The sequence below is a fragment of the Sebastes fasciatus genome, chromosome 12 (assembly GCF_043250625.1).
Source record: "Sebastes fasciatus isolate fSebFas1 chromosome 12, fSebFas1.pri, whole genome shotgun sequence".
NCBI lineage: Eukaryota > Metazoa > Chordata > Actinopteri > Perciformes > Sebastidae > Sebastes > Sebastes fasciatus.
This window is the reverse complement of record NC_133806.1, coordinates 4,375,445-4,400,612: the sequence shown is the minus strand read 5'-3', so window position 1 is coordinate 4,400,612 and position 25,168 is coordinate 4,375,445. Positions and strand designations below refer to the sequence as shown.

The 25,168-nt window shown below is 41.8% G+C and overlaps 1 protein-coding gene across 8 annotated transcripts in view; it reads right to left on the bottom strand.

Moving 5' to 3' along the window:
• Positions 1–25,168, bottom strand: part of syngap1b (synaptic Ras GTPase activating protein 1b) — a 175,629-nt gene that overhangs the window by 99,032 nt on the left and 51,429 nt on the right. For all 8 annotated transcript variants that reach the window (XM_074652670.1, XM_074652667.1, XM_074652668.1 and 5 more), the window contains exon 3: positions 3,879–3,984. In XM_074652670.1, coding sequence (XP_074508771.1) covers positions 3,879–3,984 — 106 coding nt within the window. The remainder of the gene's footprint in view (positions 1–3,878; positions 3,985–25,168) is intronic.

Below are 25,168 nucleotides of genomic sequence, written 5' to 3'. Positions count from 1 at the left end.
TCACATCTGGCTGTCCTCATACATTACAATACTGCTGGCAATATTACCATTTAAGGGGAGACACTACAGGTGAATGGGGTAAACAGTTTAACTAATAGATCTCACCATGAAACTTCCCTTCTTGATTACTTACATTTTAAGAAAAAATATTTTTTTGTATTACAAGTTTACTGAAATGTTATGTTTAAATATGCAAACTAATCTTATTAAACATGTTCTAATTTGCATACATTTCCAGAACAAAAATCTGAACGTTGGATAAAGCCAGGTTCAAAATTATTTTGTTGACATAGTAGAGTCAAAGGATTTTACTGAGGGAATCGTGGATATCTCTTTATATCACTCCATAAATCAGAAGATACTGTCAACAGCCATAAAAAAAATCCATTTTCGTCATGTTTTTAGGAATAAAATGTTGTTTAAATTAGGCTATGAATGATATAAGATCAAACCCCTCTGTAAAAACCTTCAGAATATACACCCATAACATTAAGACCACTGACAGGTGAAGTGAATAACATGGATTATCTCGTTACAATGGTACCTGGCAGTGGGGGGGATATATTAGACAGCACGTGAACATTTTGAACTTACATGTACATGTACATATCAGCCAATTCATCATCATCAGATTCATATTAAATACGGTGTCAGCTTCAAAAATCCAGTATCAGTTGCACTATAATCTCCATGCAATGAAATTCACTGTATACCTGAACTGAAGCACTATCACAAACTTAATGCAACATCTCATTTTGATCAGTCATTCTTACAGTAATCCTATACAATAAGGACTTTGTAATAGAATAAATTCTTAGTAGTTTGCAACTACTACAAAGAAACATGTTTTGTCTAGTTAGGAAAAGTCATTTTCCCCTGTCACAATCATGAAAAGTTAATTAAGCCTCATATTTGCATAAAATGCTTATGCTGCACTGTAATTACCCAGAAAAATGAATGTCTTCATTATGCGTTAATTGCCTCCTTAACTTAAAAATGTGTGTTTTTTTTGGAACCTTAAAGGTACAGAGAAGTGAAAGAAAGAGGAAAATGAATGCATCTGCACCGCCTGATGTGTTATGACATCGGAGTGAAAAAACCTATTGAGGCATTACGTGTTTGACTAATCGCATATCGAACGTGGAGCCCAATATCTTCCATCTGAGTGTGTCACTACATCGGGCATCCAGCTGGGATTGTTGTCAAATGTCTCCATTCATCAATATCTTGTGAAAAATGCAGGCTTTTACCCCTTCTGATGAATAATGAATCAAGGTTGACGTATTAATGTTGTCACAAACACATGGATGAGTGTTTGGCAGCTGCAGCGGCTGCAGTTTAATCTTCTCTCAGAACATGGAAATGTTCTGAACCGGACAGAACTTGAATCTATTGATGATAGCGAGGTCACGTCTTTCAATTTTGTGAAAGAAGCGATTCATTCATCATTTTGGAAAGGAATAAATGGTCCTAAACGTTTCAAAGATGTGCTCAATGGAAGCCTAGCTTAGAGGTATATGAATTAACCCTGAATGCATTCTGAATTGAATTACCTTCATAAAGACAGACAGATAAAGCAGCCTGAGACTCACCGCTCCATCTCACCCTTCCAAGTCACTTGACCTTAGTATGGTTTGGGTCCTGGTGACGCCTCTGAACTGACATAAATAGCTACTGTGGTCGTGTGTTGCTCAGTAGAGAGAGCATCGCTCCAACACTAATTGCCAACGCTGACATTATTAAGGCTTTATTTTTAAAACTAGTGTAGTACCCGTTTTGGAACGTTGTTCGAGAACCGCGGTATGGCTGCTTGCAACCGCCGTGTGAAGTAGATCGGATGAGCGGTTCTCGAGATATGCGAAGGACATACAGAAAGACAGAAAGACAGACAGACAGAGCGCAGTCTGCCAGCGCTGGCTGGACGTCGCATCGCATTTCCTGCGGTGCACCAACTCTAGGTCGGCTTGGAAAATCCCAGGATGAAGGTGGCTCACGGCTACAACTGTGACTTTCCCCGCCTGGACATCGACGCTTCTTCACGGAGCCGTTGAGTGCTCGTTGCGCCCTCTCTCCCTATGGGGAGGGACGGGGCGTCAGGGGTCTGTGGGGATGTCGGCAACCCATCCGACCTGTCTTGAAACAGGGACCCTGTCTCGTTTACCACAAGGCTTTGTGGGTGGGACTTTTTGCCGTGTCCTCACCATTCATATACAACTAATGTGTTTATGATTAACCAACTCTTCCACTCCAGGAAGTCATTGTGCCCATCCAAGAAATGGTCCAGCACATAGCTCCCCAATAAAACAAATGTGTGTCCATTGTATATTTTGTTTTTTGTACAATTAACAAGCGAGATAGAGTTTAAGAGGCGCTGAACCTTCGTCAGCTCAATGTTATATGTCAGGGATTTTATAAAGTAGGTCATGTGGCTCCCTGTGGCCTTATGACAACCTCCATTTACTTTTTGGTTGATCTGATAATTAGTAACTCCCTGGGGCGCATTAATCTCTTTGGGGCGTACAGTAGTCACCACAGATGGTCCACAATGGTGTCAGTGCATTACGGCCTGTAGCGTAGCATGCTAACATATGTGAATATGTTTACAATACGCTTACACGTGGTCAATATGAACTGGCATTGCTATATCAGCATATGTCAAAACGTGGCAGGACCACGTCAACGGACGGGTCAGCGCTTGACTGCTTCGAGGTCAGAGAGCCACTCACATGAAAACTGAGGGAAATATTTATCCAGTTGAATCAGCACAACTGTTGAGGTGGCAGCAACGACAGAATCACAGACGGAGGACGTCGCAAGGTAGGCCCTTAAAATAGCCGAGTGAGGCGGAGAGGTGGAGGGTGAAGGAAGAGGGAGAAACTGAGCGGGACATTTGTAGAGGGCCTGGAGGGACTGAGTCAGGCAAAACAAACAGGCAGGCAGCGATCAGAGGGTCAGTTTCACAGAGTCCAACGAGAGGATGAGAGGACAAAACAGCGACGTAAGAGCAAGAGAGGAGAATGAGCAAGAAGAGTGAGAAAATAAAACGTCTATATAGATTGAGGACGAAATAAAAAGAGAGACAGAACTCAAAAAAATATGCATGACCATCAAGGTATCAATACATGAATTTCATTTTAAAGTAAGATAACTGATAAATCACCCAACCTAAGAATATCTAGGCAAAACCTGCTAGAAAGAAAACAGCTGCCTTAAGCCCTTATCAGATGGGACGCCTTTATCTCCGCTCAGATGCAGAGTGCCGCTGTGAGCGTCGCTCGTAACACAGAGAGTAATGGCTCAAAGGATGCAAAGAGCTTTACATCACTGCCGTTGCTATGCAACTATCCTATTATTATAAGCAAGCTAACCTAAAGTAATTCAGGTGATAATGGAAAAAGAAGAAGAGAAGTTGAAATCAAAGTTGAGACCAAAATGTGTTCCATAAATTCAGGCACATGCTTTGTGTTCAAATGTATCTTTAAGGTGTTTAATTGGATTTGATTGTTAAAAAGTAGGACAAGAAATACAATAACTGTTGGTTGGACCTTGATTAAGACCTCTATTAGAATATTTTGGAACACACCTCACCTAACCTTACATCGTCACGCCATAAACACCGGCCAAACTCAACCTCCCAATTCAATATAGCCTATTGTAGTGTACTGTACTTGTCTTAATGTCCTAATGTCTGTATGTTTTAACACCGTCCAAAATGAAATGAAATGAAATGAAATGAAATGAAATGAAATGAAATGAAATGAAATGAAATAAAATAAAATAAAATAAAATAAATAATTACAGACCTATTGAAAAATCCCCACCAAAAAAGAGAATATGTATTAACAACACTAAAGCTGTTTAAAGGTTTGTCTGCTCACCCATCTCGGGATGGTGCCGTCCCTCAACAGGAACGCTGACTGTCCGCCGCAGTAGCTTGTTCCTGTGAGACTCTGAGCGCCTCTCGCGCATCAGCAAAGGGTGTACCTGCACAGAGAGAGCACAAGGTCAGTACACAAACACACACTCCTGAAGCTCTGCACAGAATATGAACACACAATCGAAACTGAGCACCATTTGTCCTTCTCTTAGTCTTTGATAAATAACCGCAATAGACGAGTAGTTGTAGAAAACAGCTGTGGCTAAATTTAGCATTTAGCATTTTATAGTCAGAAAACATTTTTTTTTTGAGAATAGACTGAAACCATTAAAATGGCTGATAACAAAAACAGACAAACAAATGCCAACGAGATGTACAATCGGTGCCAGTGAAATCATGAATGAGCTGATAAACCTTTGACTAAAGCAACTACCAACATCAAATTCATCCAAGAAATATATTCAAGGTTAATGTGGGGTCACATGCAACCCACAGGCTACCAGTTACATCATGTTTTTTAAAGTCATAACACATCATTCAACAAAAGTAAAAAAGCAAGAATGGCTTATCTGGTAAGAGACAAAACTAGAATTCAAAATCTTCCACAGCTTTTCATTGCGTGATACATTATGTCTGATCTGGAGGAACTAGGAATTGAAAGCAAAAAGAAAAGAGAAATATATATATATATATATATATATATATAGAGAGAGAGAGAAATAAACCCACATTTCACAGCTCCGCTACATCGGGCCCCACAGTCCCTGAATTCATAAAAGTGAGACTTGAGGGAAAATAAATGGGAGAATGTGCCACACTAATCAGAAACACTGGTCCTTTTGAAACACAGTTATACTCAGAAAATACAGCATATACTGTAAAGTACAGAGCTATAAATCTTGACTGAACACCAAAGCAAGTACTTTGTTGGCTCTGGGCCCCAGAACGCCCAAGAAATACACAAAGAAATAAAAAAAATGACTGCAGAAATTCATGATGAGTTTCCTTTCAAAAGAACACACTGTGATGTGATTGATAGGTTAAAGCTGGGCAGTTGTATTAGACTGCATTGGTTCAGTTGCCAGTTTATTAGGTACACCTTTACCAGCTCAACAGCTCAGCTAAAAATGTTTAAATAAGAGGTATTAATTGAGCTATATTTTTATTATTGAGGTTGTAGTGTGCATTGGTGTTGAACTGGACTTCATTATATTGAGAGGTGTTTCTAATGTTTTGCATACAGGGCGGTTGTCAAAGGATATTACAAACACACTTAAACACCACCACAAACTACAACCTCAGCACTGAACATGTATCTTAAAGTTTTAATAAAAAACGGACCATTATATTCTTCGTAAAGGTAGAATATGTGGCAGAGCTGTTGTACTGGATTGTATTAGATTGCATAAGTGTACCTAATAAAGTGACCAGGGAGTGTATTATCACTTTATAAGGTTGTTGCAGCCAATGCTTCAACACATAATTTGCTATTTGCACATCAATCAGACGTGGAGCAGTATTTACATGCATTTTGTCTGCCTGATGAGTCCAATATTAACTGTCCTTTTAGATCTGCTTTGGTCTCCACCAGTGGGCCACCTCTGGGGTCTGAGAAGTGAAGCCAATGCGGAAGTGCCTTAAACTTGCATTCTTTCTAACAGCCAGCAAGGGGCGACTCCTCTGGTTGCAAAAATAAGATTGATTTATTACCTCAGTAAACATTGTAAACATGAGTTTATGGTCTCAATCGCTAGTTTCAAGTCTTCTTCAATACAGCATGATGTTCATTTAGTAAATTATGGTCCCATTTAGACGGCGTTGTCCGGTCTGTGTTTTCGAACTTCAACCCTTTCACAGTGTGTTTTCAGTTCATGAGAGTTAATTATAACCTTTTTGGTTGCATGAAAATGTCTTATTCAGCGTTCAGTTGTGCTTAGCTCCATCCTCTCGTGTCACTACTGGTTGCAAAAAATCAACAAGGCGACGGCCGAAATGCAGAACTCAAGGCTTCAAAACGGCAGTCCACAAACCAATGGGTGACGTCACGGTGACTACGCCCACTTCTTATGTAAAGTCTATGGTCTCCACCAACTCTTGAGAAAAAATATCTGGGTTTTTAAATTGCTACGCATTCGAGTTCATCACCATCTTGTCTGCTGCCATTTTGTGCTGTGCAGGTCGGGTACAGTGGGTTTATCTGGTCCTGTTTGCTGGAACCAGCTGCCTGATCCTGCTGCTGGGTTGATAAGAGGCTAAAGCACTACATACTGTGAGTATAATTGTTGTGTTTTTCAGCTTGTTGTGGTGCTCTTCTGCACCCAAGTGGCCAAAGAAAATCCATTATTTCAGCTTTAACAATGCAGAATAATGGATTTATAGTGATTGTTTCAAACATGGATGTAGGTTTAGTCCTTTGGAAGCGAGTTGCAGCCACTGTTTAGTTTAGTTTATTAACACAAAGGAAGTGATAAAATAACCAAAAGTATGTAGCAACAAACAGCATAGATTATGCAGCTGAGGTATGAAACCCCAAAGAGCTTAAAACCTGCCCTCTAGGTTTTAGAATTTATCCAAATACAATGGATATTTGTTACTTTAACAAAAAGAAGACAATAGAAAAATAAGACAGAAGTCAGCAGTGATACTGACAATAATAAAAAAATAAAACAAACAAACGTAAACACATAAACACATACAGTATGAAAACTAGGGCTGCCAAAGTTAAGCAACATTAACGCAAATTTGTTTTAACGACAGTAATTTCTTTAACGCAACTTGCGATTTCTTGGTTCTAGCGGGCTCAGTTTTATAGAAGACTGACTACTGGAATCACATGAAACTAGAAAACCTAATGAATCCATCGGTACCAACCATGTCATACTAGCTTGTAGTGAAGGAGGTTAAATAACGCTCCAAACTTACGCTAAATGTTGGCGAGGAAAAACTGGCATGGCCATTTTCAAAGGGGTCCCTTGACCTCTGACCTCAAGATCAGTGAATGTAAATGGGTTCTATGGGTACCCACGAGTCTCCCCTTTACAGACATGCCCACTTTATGATAATCACATGCAGTTTGGGGCAAGTCATAGTCAAGTCAGCACACCTTCACACTGACAGCTGTTGTTGCCTATTGGGCTGCAGTTTGCCATGTAATGATTTGAGCATATTTTTATGCTAAATGCAGTACCTGTGAGGGTTTCTGGACAATATCTGTCATTGTTTTGTGTTGTTAATTGATTTCTAATAATAAATATATACATACATTTGCATAAAGCAGCATATTATCCACTGCCATGTTGATAAGAGTATTAAATACTTGACAAATCTCCTTTTAAGGTACATTTTGAACAGATACAAAATGTGCGATTAATCACGATTCAATATTTTAATCGTTTGACAGTCCTAAAAGGAACATTAACACGTAAACTCACATACTGAGCATCTTTCCTCTACGTATCCTCACTGAGGTCGTGGAAATGACAGCAGCCTTGTTTGTGTTCTGATACAACACTGCTGTGCCTCTCAGTGTGTCCTACTGAGACTGGCGTCTAACAGAAATGCAACATCGGGACATGAAAGAGCTGGTGTGAACACAGAGAGCCAGTGTTAGAAGGTGGGGCTAACTGCAGAGAGCAGTGCAGGATAGTGCAGCCTGGGGGGCTTTGGGGCGAAGCCAACAACAGTGAAGGACACTGGCAGGTCACACTGAGCCATATGTCCCACAAGACAGCCGAGTGCCACTCACTCTAAAGGGGCTGTGTTAAGATGAAAACCCACCGGAGTGTGTGTGTGTGTGTGTGTGTGTGTGTGTGGGTGCCTGCGTCTTACTACTTTTTTGTATGTGCAGACGTGTGTCCACCAAAGCGAAAGGGGACATGAAAATTTAATGCAGACACTGCTCCACTTCAAGCTGCTAATATTCTCCGCTGCCACGCCACAGCTATATCACTTCGGACACATAAACACGTAATCTAGTTAGACCGACAAAGCAGAAGATGCTTCACATCACAGCATCAGTATCCTGTTTATATCAGTCTCTATATCCAACTTAATCAGGGACAAGCACCATAAATCAACCGCCTCTATGATTACTCTCCACTTTGCTGCTTGTGCAACCAAAGTGCACAGAACGACGTTGCACTGCAGCGCTTTCTTGGAACGAGCATATTGCTTGTCGTGATGAGATTACAGTACAAACTGCTTGATGAAAAATATATTAAGCAGCATCCATTCTTTATGAGTCCAGCGTGAGAATGCACAGAGCGGGTATGGTAATTTATTGACTCTCCCTTTTGTTGGGGCGATTACACAATGAGAGGTTTTGCCATTTATCAAGTTTTTTTATCCGTCTGTTTCATCCTGAATGAAATATCTACTACTAGATGGATTACCGTAAAGTCTTGTCTCAAAGATTCAATGTATCCAGAAGAAGAATTAACCCTTCCTAAATCCCGCCCCTCTGGAGCTCTGTGCTCCAATAACAGTTGAGCAAGCTTGGAACCTGGCAGAACCTCGGTCAACTTTCCCCTTTCCTGTTGGGGTTATACTTAAATATGCTATGTCTGTTCAAAGTAAAAGTACTATATAAGTCACAATGCATGGGTGTCACAATCTTCATGGATACATTACATTGTATTTAGACACAGAACTTTAATTTTGTGTTGATTTTGGCGGTCCCTGTGGACAAAAGCGGTAGTGTTTCCGAGCACCAGAGTCCCTTTAGAAAACCTCTTATTTTACTGCAGCAGGGTCTGACAGTCTGCCCGACACCTCCCTTCCCAGCAGTATGGCCTGGGCCTCCAGCAGCGTGGGGTCGGTGTTGGCTCCCAGCAGGGACCGGCGGAGCAGTGAGGCAAAGCTCTGCTCTTGGCCGACAGAGGGGCCGCTGCAGACGGACACGGAGCGCTCCACCTCCCACTGGAGCTCCAACTGCAGGTCGCTGCTGCTGGCGTTCTGAGTTTCTGGTGAACCTGCATAATTTCGTCAGATTTTGTTCCTTTGTTTATTTTATCTCTGCTTCGCGCCCCCTGAAATATGTTGAAGTATGTTTATTTTTGTCAAGCTTGTCCGACCTAGCAACAGTAACTAAGGGGGGGGGGCGGGACTTAGGATCGGTCAGTTGATATTACTTTGCAGAACTTCTAACTTTCCATGTTGCTCCACCAGCAGGTACAAATTCTCAACCAGTCTATTGAGAAACTGGTTATGGATAAAACAGCAGGATTGTCTGTTTTAGCTAATCCAAATTAAATAGTTGACAAATAAAGGTTGAATACAAAATAAATGTTACATTGACATACATGCCATACAGCAATTCTGTTCATTAATTTTCAATATTGCTAACAATGGCTTAAAACACCCATAGATATACAGATGATAGCCACCATGGTATATACAGTTTAGCAAATTTACATGGTCTCGCAGTATTTATATCACCATGTTGCCTAACACTTGTGAGAATATCCTTCATACCAGAGTGACATTATTAGACCAGGAAAATAAACTGAAAAGACACCCATCTAAAGTCAAGCCTTCTTACTGCATCCTGCTTCCATTTAAATCCAAGTCTTGTCAGTGCACACGACTTTTCTCTAACCCTCTTTTAATTCTCTCTGCCAGATTAATGTGTGAAACAGCAGCGGAGAGTGGCCGAGCACTCTGTTCGACTAATTGAATATGCTTTAGTGCCAATGAGTAACAGTAAACCTGAATTAACCTCACAATCAACCGGCTCTTCATTGATCGGCAATGCAAATAAAGCCCCAGTTGCATACTGTAGCTTTATTGCGACCATGTTGCTTTATAGTGTTTCTAAATATACGTAATAAGCAAAGTGGTTTCATAATGCCTGACTGAGCACTGTGGCAGCTCGGGCTCAAAGGCTCTTCTCATTTCTCAATCTTGTGCCTCCTTGTCTCGAGGAGCGGGGAAGGAGGAACGAGCATGTATCCTTTGCGGAAGTCTTTTCGGCACCCGTTATGTATAAAAGAGGTGTGACACAGCTGGAATATACAAACCAAATATATACCAATTCAACTGCTATAATCGTGACATGATGTTTACAAGTGCAAACAGCTGCTAACGTCAAATTATTATATTAACAAGAGCATTCTCTTGCATTCAGCACTAATTTGCTGTACTTCATGTTGTCATATAGGAGTCAATTGCCCATTAGGTAGTGTGCAAATGTCATTCCAAAAGAGAGAGAAAGAGAGAGAAAAAAATACTTTGTACAGAAAGATACCAAACTAATGGACAGCTGATGCAGCTGTGCCACGTGTCACATTTAATTAACGTCTCCGAGGCAAGGATGTACCATTTTGTTGTTGTTGCCTCGACTCCTCTCTCCTCGAGTCCCTTCCTTGCCTCGTCTGCTCGCATCTCCCGTGGGCGGGACTAAGAGCGAGGATATGAGGCGAGGAAAAGACAATGGGAAAGGCCCCATGAAAAAGAGATTTGGAAGAGGAGAACGGAGGAGTAGCAAACTCACACCCCGGGTAATCACACTGAACGGAATGGTTTTGCGGTTATTGAAGGGATAGTAGTGATTTACCGCAGGGTCAAAGTGATGCTTCTCTCTAGGAAAGAGAGATGACTGGTTGCTCTGTGTACTCAAACCGTAGATCAAAAATGTGTCCGGTGTTCTTGGACAACGGGAAAGAAACGGCATGAACAGGAAGGCAATCCAGGCACTCAAATATTAGAAAAAGTAACAATCAGGAAGGAAATATTAAAAAGCCTTTATTGTAGTGGTTAAATCATTAAAAAAAAAGCCAAGATATTTCAACCACTTTAGGTCTTTGTTAGGTCATTTAACAAACAAAAAACAGTAGTGGCCTCACCTATATAGTAAGCCTATATCCTAATTGAGACCAGGATACTTCAGGTGCTAAATATGATATTCAGAAAATTAATATAGCAGCAAACAACTATTTGCTATGTAAAGATATAGATGAGTGACGTCTACCTGAGCAGAGAATGAAATCGCCCTCCCTGTGTGTGTGTGTTGCAATTTGAGCTTCTCTGTGCTTTGTTTGCATAGATGGGCCGGCTGCACGTGCATGTTAGTGCATGTTAGTGCATGTGCGTCTCTGTGTGTGCCCCACGGGCTAGTTAATCCCCGTCGCTCTGCACTGTGCTCATACGGAGGTTACTGCTGATAACGCCTTCCCGACCCACGCTGTCGGCGCAAAAGCGTAGCGCCCACCCTCTGTTGCAGCTGATTGCACTGCCCGTGCTGTTGGCAGGTTGTGTCTAGAAGGGAACCGGCGAATTGCGAAAATCTGATCTGAGATCTGCTAAAACTCCAGACGACCTATCCTAACCACAACCATTTGAGGTCAATGCCTAACCTTAACAATCTCGCGAGAGTTTCCCCTTCTAGACGCTACCCTGCTTGCACCATTAGCTGCTAGCCGGCGGCTCAGCCATCGCCATGTTAAGAGCCGTGTGGAGGCAATCCCTCATCATAGCAATGCTCTGAATTTGGAATTCAGCACTTTTAACGCATCCAGTCGATGGATCCAAAAAGCTTCCCATTAAGTTTATTCTGTTCCCCCCCGACCAAAGGTTTAATGTTCAATGACCCCTATGTGCATTTTAATGCCGTAAATATGCCATTAGAATTAGGAATCGCGATTACCCCATAGCTAGACACTTCAGTGGGTGTCACAATGCTAATGATTCCTTATTGCACACAATAGATGATGATCTATCTAATGATGAACACATTAAACCTTGGGTCAGGGGGGGAACAGAGGGAAGCTTATTGGATCCATCGACTGGATGCGTTACAGTATCTTGGTCTCAATGAGGACATGGACTTCACATGTTTTCTGTAAGTATTGTTGTTAAAACCTATATATGGGTACATATCTTCCATTTATGACTAATTAACTTCTTTGGGTAACCTCATCTCATGTTATTTTGTGTCCTCATTCATTTGAATTGGTTTCACCTGACATGTTATTATCTGGGTCATGTGATTGCCTCCCTATTGGTTGCTGCTACTATAGGAAGACCTGAGGAAGACCTATACAGTGGTCGAAACATGTTGGCTTTTTCAATGATTTAGCCACAACAATAAAGGATTTTTAGTATTTGCTTCCTCGTTGTTACTTGTTCTACTATTTTCGAGTGTCTGGATTGCCTTCCTATTTGTGATGCTTCTCTCTAACCAGATTTTCAGCTGTTGCCATGGAATCCAGAGGAGACAAATGGGCTGCGTTTACTTTTATCTACAGTACGAGTTGTGAGAAGGTTACAAAATGCATGTTTGGTAAGCGGAGGCACAGGTTTGTGTCTTTTCCATACAGATCAACACCTTTAACTCTTTCTCTTACGCACTGGAATCAAAATAAAACGGTGCAAACATGTATTTTATGAGCTGTATACTAATAGCTCAAATTATATCCAAGTTAGATTCTTGACAAGCCCTCTAGATGTCAACACTACCCAATTATAAGGAGTTAAATATGGTAATTTTCCGTAATCACATCTACTTGAACTAGTACAAGCCCACTCATTCCCACCCCCTACTGCTGCCCTGCCCAGTGCAATTCATCACTGACAACTTGACTCATGAAGTCAGAATACCTTCCTACCCCACCCTGACACATCAGCCCACCAATAAGCATCCCACGTCTGCTTCCAGCGGGGGGAAACACCTGGAGGCTATATTTACTCTGCTTGTGGCAGGCGTTGATTGGTCAGATGTCACGGGGTCTGCAGCTGACATAACACCAGCTCTGGGGTTGCCATGAGTGGGCACAGGGAGCTGGCAGGCCTGCACTCAGCACCCACAGAGAGGCAGCATTAGGCTAGCACACTGACTTTTAACCACTTCAGATGGCGCACTTACACCTCATACACAGATTCAACGGAACAATTTCATTTAGAACACAATATACCACTACTAAAATAAACTACCGTAGTAAGGCTTGGTACCGTAAGGTGCCACCTAGAAGCTGCAATCTCTCTAACACTCCCGAACAAACCACATACTGACAATTCTTAAGGCAAAGGGTATGCTTGAAATGAAGCCCTCCACGATAGAGAAGGGTGAGATGCACCCCGCCAAACACTGCGTTAAGTGGGTGAAGTTGTTGGATAATGTCCTGTTCTGGGAGGGGTTTTCAGATGCTGTTCGACGATCTGCCGAGCGCTTTCTTTGGAGCATGATGACCCATGTAGAGCCTTACCAGTATTGGGTCTAACAATGTAAAGTTTATACTGAAAGTAGTACTGGAGGAAAAGGACATCAAAATCAAAATGGCGCCCTGTAAATGCATGAATCTAATCAGCAAATTCCATAGCAATTTCCCAATTAGATTTTCATATTCCTTGTGCCTGAGGTGGCCCAATTCAGGTCCATATTGCACCAAAGTTAATTAGTTAATTTTGCCTAGTACCCATGAGTAGAAAACTAATTTTCTATATCTCTGTTGGGTTATTTACCCAAACTGAAATGATACTAAACTAAAACCAAACTAAAATACTGTATAATCTACTCTGGCTTACATGTCTCAATTGGTAATAATATGTGTATCCTTTGCCGTTTTGAATGTCATATGCACATTGTTTTGTGCAACTAACAAGACATTTGTGACAGTTTTAATGTGAAACTTGAGCTTGTTGTGTCTTAGGCTGGATTCACACCAAATCAGGCATCGCGGCGGAAATGCCAGTCCTTCAGTTAAGTCATTCATTTGAATGTGAGTTGTGCGTTTAGGCTTTGGTTCCCGCGGGTGATGTCAAAAACCACCCCAGCGGCCTACGGCGAAAAGTTGAAATCAATCAAAATCAACTTTCGGAGAAACGCAACCCAACGTCACGCTGCGGTGGCCAATGACACAACTGGCGATCAAACCGGAAGCGAACCTAACGGGAAGAAGAATTTGTCTACCATGTAGCATTGTAGCATTCCGCTGTTTACCGAGCAACTGTGAAGATGGAAGAGAGACTGATCACCGCCGTGATGACCTTTCCAGAGCTGTACAACCCTGCCATGAGAGATGTTAATCGTCGTGCCGTCACTTGCCGTTGTATTGCTCTTCAAGTTGGGATTTCTGGTTAGTATTTCTACATGATATCACACAAATGGGCCATTTAAGTGACACTCCAACACCCAACCCTGCACTAATCGCCCTAACGCCTGATTTGGTGTGAATGCAGCTCAACACTGGGTCAATACAACCCATCGGTACTGGGTAAAATTAACCCACTATCTTTAACCCAGTGATTTTCAGTATGCTTCTATAGAATAAAGTAAAAAAAAAAACACTAACATCTTCTGTGGAGTATCTATGGATATCTTCAAAACATTTTATGAAGATCGGGAAATATAGCTTTCAAGATACCGTAGAATGGACTAATGTGTTGGTCAGGGTTAGATAAGAGGTCAAAGAGTTACTAAATCAGGAATCATTCTCTAGGAACCATAAATATCCATACCAAGTGTGGCCGGTATTTGGGAAGATATCTTGCTCTGGACCAAATGTTGGGTGGGTGGACAGACCAGATGGACCAGAAAAAAGCTGTTACAATGTTGATCCTAATAATGCATCCATTGAGTTCCTCTAGCATTGCACTAAATTCTAAAATGATCACCAGATGTTGCAGCTCGACTGACAGGTTGGCTGACATGTTATGTTTACAGCAGTCACAGCAGATTTTGCTGTAATCTGAAATGGGTAATGGTGTGTTTTAGTACCAGACAAAGAGTAAAGGCTTCAACAACCCTACCTTATTAAATACAGCACAGAGGAAGCAGAGAAACCAAGAGAAACAGTCTCCTCAATAGACCAGAGTGCAACACACATAACGCTGCACACAGACACTTCGCTGTATCTCCCATTGATGTATAAAGAGAACTGGATACAGCGTTGGCGGCAGGCTCCTGTTCATTCCTATGAGAGTTGCTCAGTGGTGCATGAAGCCAAAATGGCTCGACTGTCGAGTGATAAAGTACCCGGATCATCCGGCGATCTTTTGCATCCATTGGGCCCATAGAGCAGGCGCAGTAGGTTTTCCTTTAACTCCTCCTCCCAGCCAGCATTTTACAACTTGTAGGACCTAATGATTTAAATAAGGGCTATTCAAGTGTTCGTACATCTCTTTCCCAATCTAAGTCTATGGGAAAGAGTTTTTTTGGGCCCAATGGCATCACATGACAGACACGGAAGTTGTAATTCCACCGTTTGGCCACTACGAAAATTTGCTCCAAAGCCCGGCGCTCTTCCTGGGGGCTTGGTATCTCCCTGTTAGTACACCATCGATCTCTTTATCTACTAGTGGACCCAAAACTAAATTATTACATTTAGCCTTTTGTGGCACATATGTGCCCTACTGATTCAGTTCTTGTCTCTTATCTGGGAGTTTGTCAAACAGCAGTCTCTCAGTGGTTACACCCAAAGCAGTAAATTACAACACTCAATCGCAAAATAGTTGCATGAATGAATCACAGTTGTGCGTTTAGGCTTTGGTTCCCGCGGGTGATGTCAAAAACCACCCCAGCGGCCTGCGGCGAAAAGTTGAAATCAATCAAAATCAACTTTCGGAGAAACGCAACCCAACGTCAAGCTGCGGTGGCCAATGAAGTAACTGGCGATCATCTACTCGTAAAATAGTTCCATGAATGAATCACCGTGTAAGAATATCTGGAAATGTTGGACATTTCATTTAAGGTTCTGGGCCATGCTTGGGCACTGTTGACACTAGTGGTGCAGCAATCAATGTCATCCAATTTGAACTGTTAATTGCATGCCTGATGGATTTAAGCATCCATGACGAGTGTTGTAATGGGCAGGGCTGAAATCGATCCATTTCTGATTAGAATTTTAACAATCTGAAAATTAAAAATGAACAATGCTTATCAGACAGACAGACGGCAACAACTGCGCCAAATTGTACGTGACCGAAGCCGGTCCTGGCACGCAGAGGAAGGGATAGATGGTGGGATGGTGGCGCTGGACGAGGGAGACGGGGAGGAAGAGGAAGATGCGGTGGTACAGGAAGGAAGGGAGTGTCATTGATCTGAAGAGGGAGGGAGCTGTTTTTGTTTCAGCTTGGCAGGTTGAGTTGAGCGATGCTGCAAGCTGGCTTGCCCATATGTCACTACTGCTTCCTCAGGCCCAGTTGTGAGAAGCAGAGGAATATGGTGGGACACTGTGTATGGATGTGTGTGTGTGTGTGTGTGTGTGTGTGTGTAAGGCTGCATGAAGTAGAGTGTGTCATGTGCAAAAACTATGCAATCCATTATTTCTTAACGGGGCAGTAATCAAACACTGCTGGCTGTCTAACTCTGGCTCAAACACAAAAACATGAACATGTATTAGGACACACGCACACACACATATTCAGGCAATAACAAAAATTTGGCCAAGCACCTGCGCAAATACAGAAATAAATTTCACCTCAGCATGCAAACACACACAATCCCTTGCATCATGATAGGTGGCTGAGCTGGCCAAAAGCACGATTTGTCCTTCAGACAGTCAGTAACATCCTTTCATGGACAGATGTTCCTCCTCCTCCTGACCTCAGGCACTGGCTACAGTGTTCATAAAACACACAGTGATCCTACTCGCTCACATACACTAACACACACACATAGTGGACAGGCCAAGAGGGCTGACATTTTGACCATTTTTAGCCTTTCACACATTGAACCGAACCGATGGTCATGATTTGCTATTATTTAAAGAACTTTGGGGACCGCAATTTTCAATGTACTGTCGAAGGCTTTGGTACAATAAAATCTGACTGTATGTTCCTTGTATTTGTCTTTAACTCTGTATATTTATCCAGGAGACGTTGAAGTCAAAAGTTGTGTGAAAAGTTTCATGAGACCAAAATACCATGTCATCTTGAGAAAGATGTTAATGGGAATAAAGAACAGAATATAATTTTGGGACGTGGGTGGGATACTTTGAGTCAGGATGAAAATTGGAGTTAAATAAAAATTAATAAAAAAATAACGTCGATAAAGGTCAACTAAAGGGATTTTTTGTCTGTATAATAGAATAGGTAATTGTGTAAACGAATGTGCCTAAGTGGATATGTATATGGATGCTTATGTAGATATAGACATATGTATATGTATATGTATCTATATAAGAGGTTGGTTGTATGTATATGAATATGAACTTACCTCTTGACACTGCACTATAACAACGGGTAGCACCTTTTTTTACCATGTCATTTTTTTCAACATAGAGGGCACCATATTGTTCTTCAATTAATGTGAAAACATACTGCACAAAATGCTGATGTAATATGAAAACAGCATAATGTGATGTTAATAAGCAGGGAACTCAGATTACAGTGAAACTGTGACCTGAGCGTGCTTTCTTTATGTGTAACAATTATGCAGGTAATATGCACGTTGAGCAAGATTAAGTGTCACTTTGTTACAATTATACAAAAGAGAGAAGTGATGGAAAGAAAACATCTTGCTAGTTGCATGCAAAGTACAGTTTATTAAAGGGGAACAACTGACATTTTAAAAACATTGATATGATTCTGGAGGCTATATAACATGATGGAAAAAAATACTGCAACATGCTCATGTACACACATATTGCGAGGGCGCACCCGGAAACCACAAGGTGGCAGCGTCATCACGGTAAACGGTAACTTCCTGTCAGCGGCGATATGAATGGAGTATGGAATTTCAACAACATTTGCAATAAAAAATAAACATGCTGTCACTTTCTGTATCTTTTCTATGTTATCAATAAACACTTGGAACTTGGAACAGAGAAATCCATGAAAGGATTTCAGCACATGTTGTGACCATCATCCCGCGTCTAGTGACCATGCTACAGGGATGGCATATTGGTAGCTAGCTAGTTAGATAGTATAATAACGTAAGCTTTAGCTACTTCCTTAAATACAGTACTAGCACGGATGGGAATAGTCCACAATGCTTTACTGGAGTTCTGTTCCTCACTGTGGAAACTACGAGCCAGCTGCTGCCCAAATCCTGTCATGGATTACTCCGCTCATGGATAGCACTCGTAAATGTTCCTGTAGCATGACAGGAAGCACTACCTTGATTGGCTCGTGATGGACGGGAACGCCCACTTTTTCTTCTTTTCTACTTTCTCAATGCACAGCTGCTTCTGGCCGTTATTACCATATTACCATATTACCATACGTACTTCATCATAAAGACACAAAAAATGGCAGCAGACGACATTAAACCGAGAGATTTGTCTCAGATACCCGAGGCAGTTCTATGTAGCTAAAAATAGAAAATGAATGTTTCGCTACCAGCATCATTACATTACATTATTAGCATCAATAGATGTTGAATTGCTTGTTAAGATCGAATTGGTACAAGTTACCTATATTAATTTAACACTAAGCAGCTAGTTAGCTATAGTTTGCCCCACTTGTTTCATCAAAGTCATATATAATGGTAAAATGAGTTAAGAATTTGACAAATTGTGAGTTAAATTGTGCTTAGAACGATGCATAGCCACTGATTTGACTGACACAAACAGGACAATAAAGTTACTGCGCAAAAAAAAAGGGTTGTAACGTAAACCAATGATCTCTATGTGGGCGTTCCTGTCAAGCACTACAGGAACGACACCCCCCCTGCAGCTGCAGTCAGACTCTACTGCGGCATTGCAATATGCACATGCATGACCAAGTTGCAGTATTTTTTCCATCATGTTATATAGCCTCCAGAATAAAATCTGTTTTTTTAAAATGGAACTAACTTTGCACTGTTGTGAATAAGACCATCAAATAAATACTGAGAATGTAAATGTTAGCTGAGTTGGTTTATAACATTTTAAATGCAAAGGAAAAGTTCAAATCACCCATAAGTGTCCACGCACCACAGAGACAGATGTGGCCAAAAACTATCCTTCTTAATAAAACTGATAAATGGCAGAGGATTTCTTTTAAAGGTCACATATTATACTCCATCTAAACTAGTTATTATAGGTCTCAGACACCTCCAAACCATGTCTCTGAAGTTTTTTTTTCAAAAAAACAATCAGATCATGCATTCCAGCATGTCTCTATAACCTCTGTTTCAGCCCATTTCCAAAAGTGCTGATTTCTGTGTCTGTAGCCTCTGTCTCCTCCCACTCTGCTCTGATTGGTCAGCGTTTTCTGTCAATCAAACGTCCTCAACAACAGCGTCACCCTCCCCCTCCCTCCCGGAGAAGCTCTCGAGTGGAGAGATAGCAGCTAGAATAAAGTTTATAAACCACTTTAAAGTTTATAAACCAGAAACTTCACCCAGCGCACGTTACCGGAGGAATCTGATCAGAAATCGGCGACACATGATGAACATCTGCGGTCCAGATTCCAGGTTTTCCTGACGGTTTCTCTCAGGTAAATAATACTATTTATAGCTCTGTTAGTTAACTCAGTGTTTACCTCATGCATCAACTCTGTAAACCGTAAACATACACTCTGTTTTACGTCTGTCTTTACAGATCCATCTGTGAGAAATGACCGACAGAATCATCCCAGAGGAGAGCAGATAGCTGTGAGCAGACAGCTGAGAGCAGATAGCTGAGAGCAGACAGCTGAGAGCAGACAGCTGAGAGCAGACAGCTGAGAGCAGATAGCTGAGAGCAGACAGCTGAGAGCAGACAGCTGAGAGCAGATAGCTGAGAGCAGACAGCTGAGAGCAGATAGCTGAGAGCAGACAGCTGAGAGCAGATAGCTGAGAGCAGACAGCTGAGAGCAGACAGCTGTGGGCAGATGGCTCTGTTTACATGGAGATACAAAGCTAACCCGTTAGCATGTAGCTACATGCTAACGGGTTAGCTACATGCTACCACTATGACACGGTGTGTAAACACAGCGACCATCAGGGTGGAAAATAGAAGATGTGAAACAGTAGTCAGTTCATTATTTCTGCTAAAAGATAAATGTATGGAAGATCAGAGTAATGGTATATTATTTACAGTAGTAGCTGTCTCTGTGTTACCATGACTACAGACCACCGGAGCTTAGCTTACCATAGTTTACCAGAGCTGAAGACTTTCTCCTGTACCATGTTAACATAACTAACTAACAGGTGAGATGATTACAAATGCTGTGAATAATTAATATTGTCATCTGTCTACTCAAATAAAGTTTGACTGTGAAACAGAAATGTGTTGTGTTGCTTACAAGTCACTATTTACTACCCGTATTCTGCTACATGCATGACATCAAATATATATATAATATATAAATATCATCTGTTTAAACAGTGTAATTACATAAAGCCTTTGTGAAAGAACATGTTATATTTAGATGATGGGAGTACATGAAGCCTGTTCTGCTGGTTCTTGCAGATTAACTGTAGGAGCTACTTTGCTCAAGTTCGGTTGAGGAGGAGAGACAGTGACGCGCTGTGGGCCGGGGTCAGCTACTGAAGGTTCTCTCTGGTTCGACCAGGAAACCCTCACGTGACTTGCATTCCCTAATGACGTCAGGATACAAGGAAAAAAGCGAATTTTTTTTCTGCACCCATTTCCGGACAAACGGAGGAGGAGAAAAAGAGAGAGGATGGTCTTTTATGATACTATGGTGGCCTGTAGACACACTGAGGACAGATATTGATGTTTAAAAGACATGGAAAAGTGCATTTTGCATAATAGGTGACCTTTAAGGTCATCGAGATCTGGCAGTTGCTCCTGGTAAATTGGCAGGAGACAAATTAGGCCTAGTTTTCCTCTTTGTCTAGGTGCCTCCAAGGTACTGGAGAAAAAACCTCCTGTACACTATCCACAGGGATAGGCGAATTAATCAAAACGCTGAGATAAAAGCCATTTAAACCCTTGTATGTACAAGATGACCTTTTGAAAAATGTTTTATTTCTGAGTGAGTGACAATCTCTATTCCAATGGCCTGTAATAGTTACTCAAACACGGAGGCTTTTTTGTTAACATCGCCTCAGGGGTTCAGGTCAGCCATCTTACTAAAACAATCAACCTTTTCTCTTCTCTTCTGAGAGTCACTGCCCACCTACATTTATTACATAATTAATCCCTCCAACTCCCACACGACAGCCACCTGAATGTGTTCTTCAGGGTCATAAGCAAACACCTCTATGCACCTCTGAGCTACTCTTCATGCACTGTGACAACAGCAGCTACGGGCTAAAGCTGCCGAGGTGCTACGGCTTGTTTGCAGACCGGCTCACGCACTAATGCTTTCAAATTCAGCATCCAAGCTGCGAACGGGACCACTAACATGCACAGGAAGGCTTTTACCAAAGAGGAAAATGATCTCAACAATCCTATTTATTTTAAATTGCTACAGTACTACATCTACTTCTCAGTGTGTGGATATTCTCCAGCTCCCTCTTACACTCGCAAACAAGGCTTGTGCCCCCTGTCAGCTTTTCCTTGCGTAACACTGGCACAGTTGGGGTTAGTGTAGCCCGGACACATGACTTGGGGGACAGGGCACTGGTGCGTGGCGGTGGTATATGAAACTCTGTCACCTCAGATTAATGTGAGATGAGAGGCGGAGGAGGAGGAGAGGATGGCAGGCAGCCATCACTGCCAGCCCTCTCGCTCCCCCTACAGGACAGAAAGAGGCAGAGCAGCCTGCAGAGAGATTCAGCAGTGAGTGAAATGGGAGTGGATTCTCACAGATCAAGATCTCAGAGATTATTTAAAAAAAAAAATCAAAGAAATGGTCCAGAAAACATATTACTTATTCTCATAATTGCCCGCACTAATTTTTCCAACCCATATGTAGAAACCCAGTGGTCCAGTTCGTGAGGAAGTCCATGCCCAGCCTGCTTCATTAACACATTCCACATTCTTATTGCAAAACATCTAAGATGTCAAAATGATTGAAATATGATCATATTATTGTTATATTAGATATCCAAACTATAATCAATTATCAATCTACAGTATGAATCTATTAGTTTAAAATGTTCATGAATAGTTTGCATTAGTGCACTGCTGCTCTCAGACCACACTATGTCTGTGACATAGACTGTATAAAAGAAGTGGACGTGGTCACCGTGACGTCACCCAATGGTTTGTGGACGTTTTGAAGCCTCGAGTTTGCCACCTTGGTTTTTGGCTGTCGGTTTTTGAAAGGGTTAAAGTTGTAAGACGAAAACATGGACAACTCCCAGACCGGACAACGCCGTGGTAGCGACCTGTCAATCACAAGGTAGCCCCGCCCTAAAGCATCCCCTGCTTTATGGTCTATCTGACTCTAAATGGGACCATAATTTACTAAATGAACATCATGCTGTATTGAAGAAGACTTGAAACTAGAGATTGAGACCATAAACTCATGTTTACAATGTTTACTGAGGTAATAAATCAAGTGAGAAGTAGGCTCACTTTCTCATAGACTTCTATACAATCAGACTTCTCTTTGCAACCAGAGGAGTCGCCCCCTGCTGGCTGTTAGAAAGTTTAAGGCTCTTCAGCATTGGCTTCACTCTTCAGACCCCGGAGTTGCCCACTGGTCTGCAACTAACAAATATTTTCCTAATTAATTCATCTGTAGATTTTTTTCTCAATGAATAAAGTCATTGTTTTCTCTATAAAATGTAATAAAATAGTGATTACTATAAATTACTTGTTTGGTCTGACCAACAGCGCAACGCCCAAAGATATAAAACTTTAAGAAGTTAAAAAATGTATTAGAAACATCACGTACATACAGGTAGATGTATGAAATCTGACCTCACTATCACATAAGACAAAGAAAAGCAGGAGATGCTCACATCTGGGAATGTTGAATGTGAATGTTTGGTCATTTTCGCTTTGATTTATGCAATTGATCAATTACCATTCGTACTGTAGCACTAAGGGTGGCCACAAAAGAAAGCTGCACGATATCAACATGTAAAAGTAAATAAAGAAATATCTGACCCTAAATCTATTAGCACAGGTTCCCCCCGAAGTGTGTGTGAGCTCCCCAGTTCTGTTCACATTGTACACTAATGGGTGTTTGTGAGCAAAACTCCTCAAAACTTCATTGTAAAATTTTTCTATGACATCGCCATTCTTGGCTTAGGCCTACTACACAGAGATCCGGACACATCACTTTTACCGCTCCGAAATCAAACAGTTTACGGACTGCTATGCTGCTCACCACCTGATTGTGAATGTGAAGAAGACTGAGGAAATGAAGTTAGATCTAAAGTCAATTCGTAATCCATTACTCATTCACAATGTACCCATAAAACAGATTTCCTCACATAAATACCTTGGTGTTCACATTGACAGCTCGCTCACATGGAGTGTGCATGTTGAAAACCTTTGCTCTAAGCTACAACAGGGGATGTCGTTTTTTGAGAAGGCTTAGATTATATGGTGTAAACAGTAAATTAATGATTCTGTTTTATCAAATGATTTTAGAGAGTGTAATTAGATATGGCATCTAAGTGTGATATACGGTAACCTGTCAGCACAGTTAAAGTCCAAGCTCACACGCCTCACTCAAACAGCTATGGAGATCATAGGGATAAAAGAACATCACTATCTTCAGCCCTTTGTATGAAACCTCTGAGCTCAGGAAGGCACAGAAGATTCTGAACGATCCAACGGGTCGAGGTGTTGCCTTCAGGTACGGACGGTTCAGAATGCCAATGTGCCGGCTAAATCCATGTTTTATGTGTGTATGTACATTGTGACTTTGCTATATTGTGTGATGCAATGGCCTGGAGCCCAACACAAATTCCTCTGTGGGACAATAAAGTATATCTTATCTTATCTTATCTTATCTTATCATGCCATCTAATTCATGATCCCTGCATAAACCTTTCTGAAGTGTTTAATTTATTTTTCGACTGCATCATAGAAGTGTTGATTCAACTCTATGCTAATTTCTGAGGTGTTGGGCTTCATCCATGTGTACCACAAAAATAGTTTTCTTCTAATCCTAATATGTGACCACACAGACAGAGTAACACTAAGCGACATTTCCTGCTGCTTCAGGCTGCACGCTCACTTGTTTTCTAAGTGACACATTTCCATTTTTTCTTGCTTAGACTGCACTGGAAAGGCTTTTTCTGCCAATCACGTACAGTACAGAAGCTCAAGAGAGATAGCATAGAAGTCACGTTCACCTCTGAGTGTTGAATGACAAGGAAAGAAACTCGCAAAAGAGGGCACTGTAATTATAGGCGGCGTGTTTTGCTTCGTCATTTTTAATTTCACAGGCGTTTTTTAAGCCTCCAAGGTTTTTTTTTGCCCTGGATGCACAGTGTCAAAACGTGCCAGTCAGACAACACGACTTGTCAGCGTATCTATTATCCTTCGCAATTAAAAGGAGCCATGTCAGTGAGGGGTGTAATCCCATTCTCGCCCGATGGAGTGCATCCACTCCATCACTGGGAAACAGTTCAATGAACCAAACACACCAACGGCTGCACAGGCGCACGATTAACAGAAATTTCCATAGTGACACATTTCAGACACAACAGAGGAGTCTTGTTCCCCGAAGCGACACCTCGGCTCTCCAGGAGGACGCCTCTCCTGCGTCTTCCTGATGGCCATCATTCATAAAACACAACAAACACACAGAAAACAGCCAGTGAATGGAGCTGTGAGGAGCGCAGAGACAGGTGGCCTGTGGGAGAGCCAAAGACTCCTGCCAGTCACCCCAGAGAGAGAGAGAGGGAGGGAGGAAGGGGAGAGAGTGGGCGAGTGGATGAAGTGAAAGGGTGAGGGCAGAGAAGAGGGAGAAACTGTGAAGGAGAGACAGAGGGGAGAGTAAGAAAGACAGAGAGGGAGGAAGGGAGAGGAAGTGTGGTAGCAATGAATGTGGAGACAGAAGGAAGGAGGGAGGGAGAGATTGGAGGGGAGAGAGAGGAGATGGAACAGCAGATGGATTAGATAAAAAGAGGAGAGAGATAGGAGGCAACAGAGAGAGAGAGAGAACAGGAGAAAAGGTAAGAGTGATGGATTGATGGAGGGCATTAAAACCAGGATTTTGCCTGGTGGAGGCAGAGATACGAGAGAGAGAGAGAGAGAGAGAGAGAGAGAGAGCAGAGGACTGGACAGGTGACGCTGACCTCAGATGCCAAGCATGTAAGCAAACAGAGAATCAGAGAGGCTGATATGAAAATGTGCAGGAAGCAGCAACACCGGTGGGAAAAAAACAACTAGGTCCTCCACTGATTCTCCACATCTCCGCTATGGAAACCTACAGTATGATTGCTTTTTTTTTTTGCCGAGCCACTGAAGCCTTCTAAAACAAAATGGAAATAAATTGAAGGGTGAGTGTGCGTATGTGTGTGTGCGAGCGAAACAGGGAAGAAGAGAGAGAGAGAGACACCCGCTCTGCATGAGG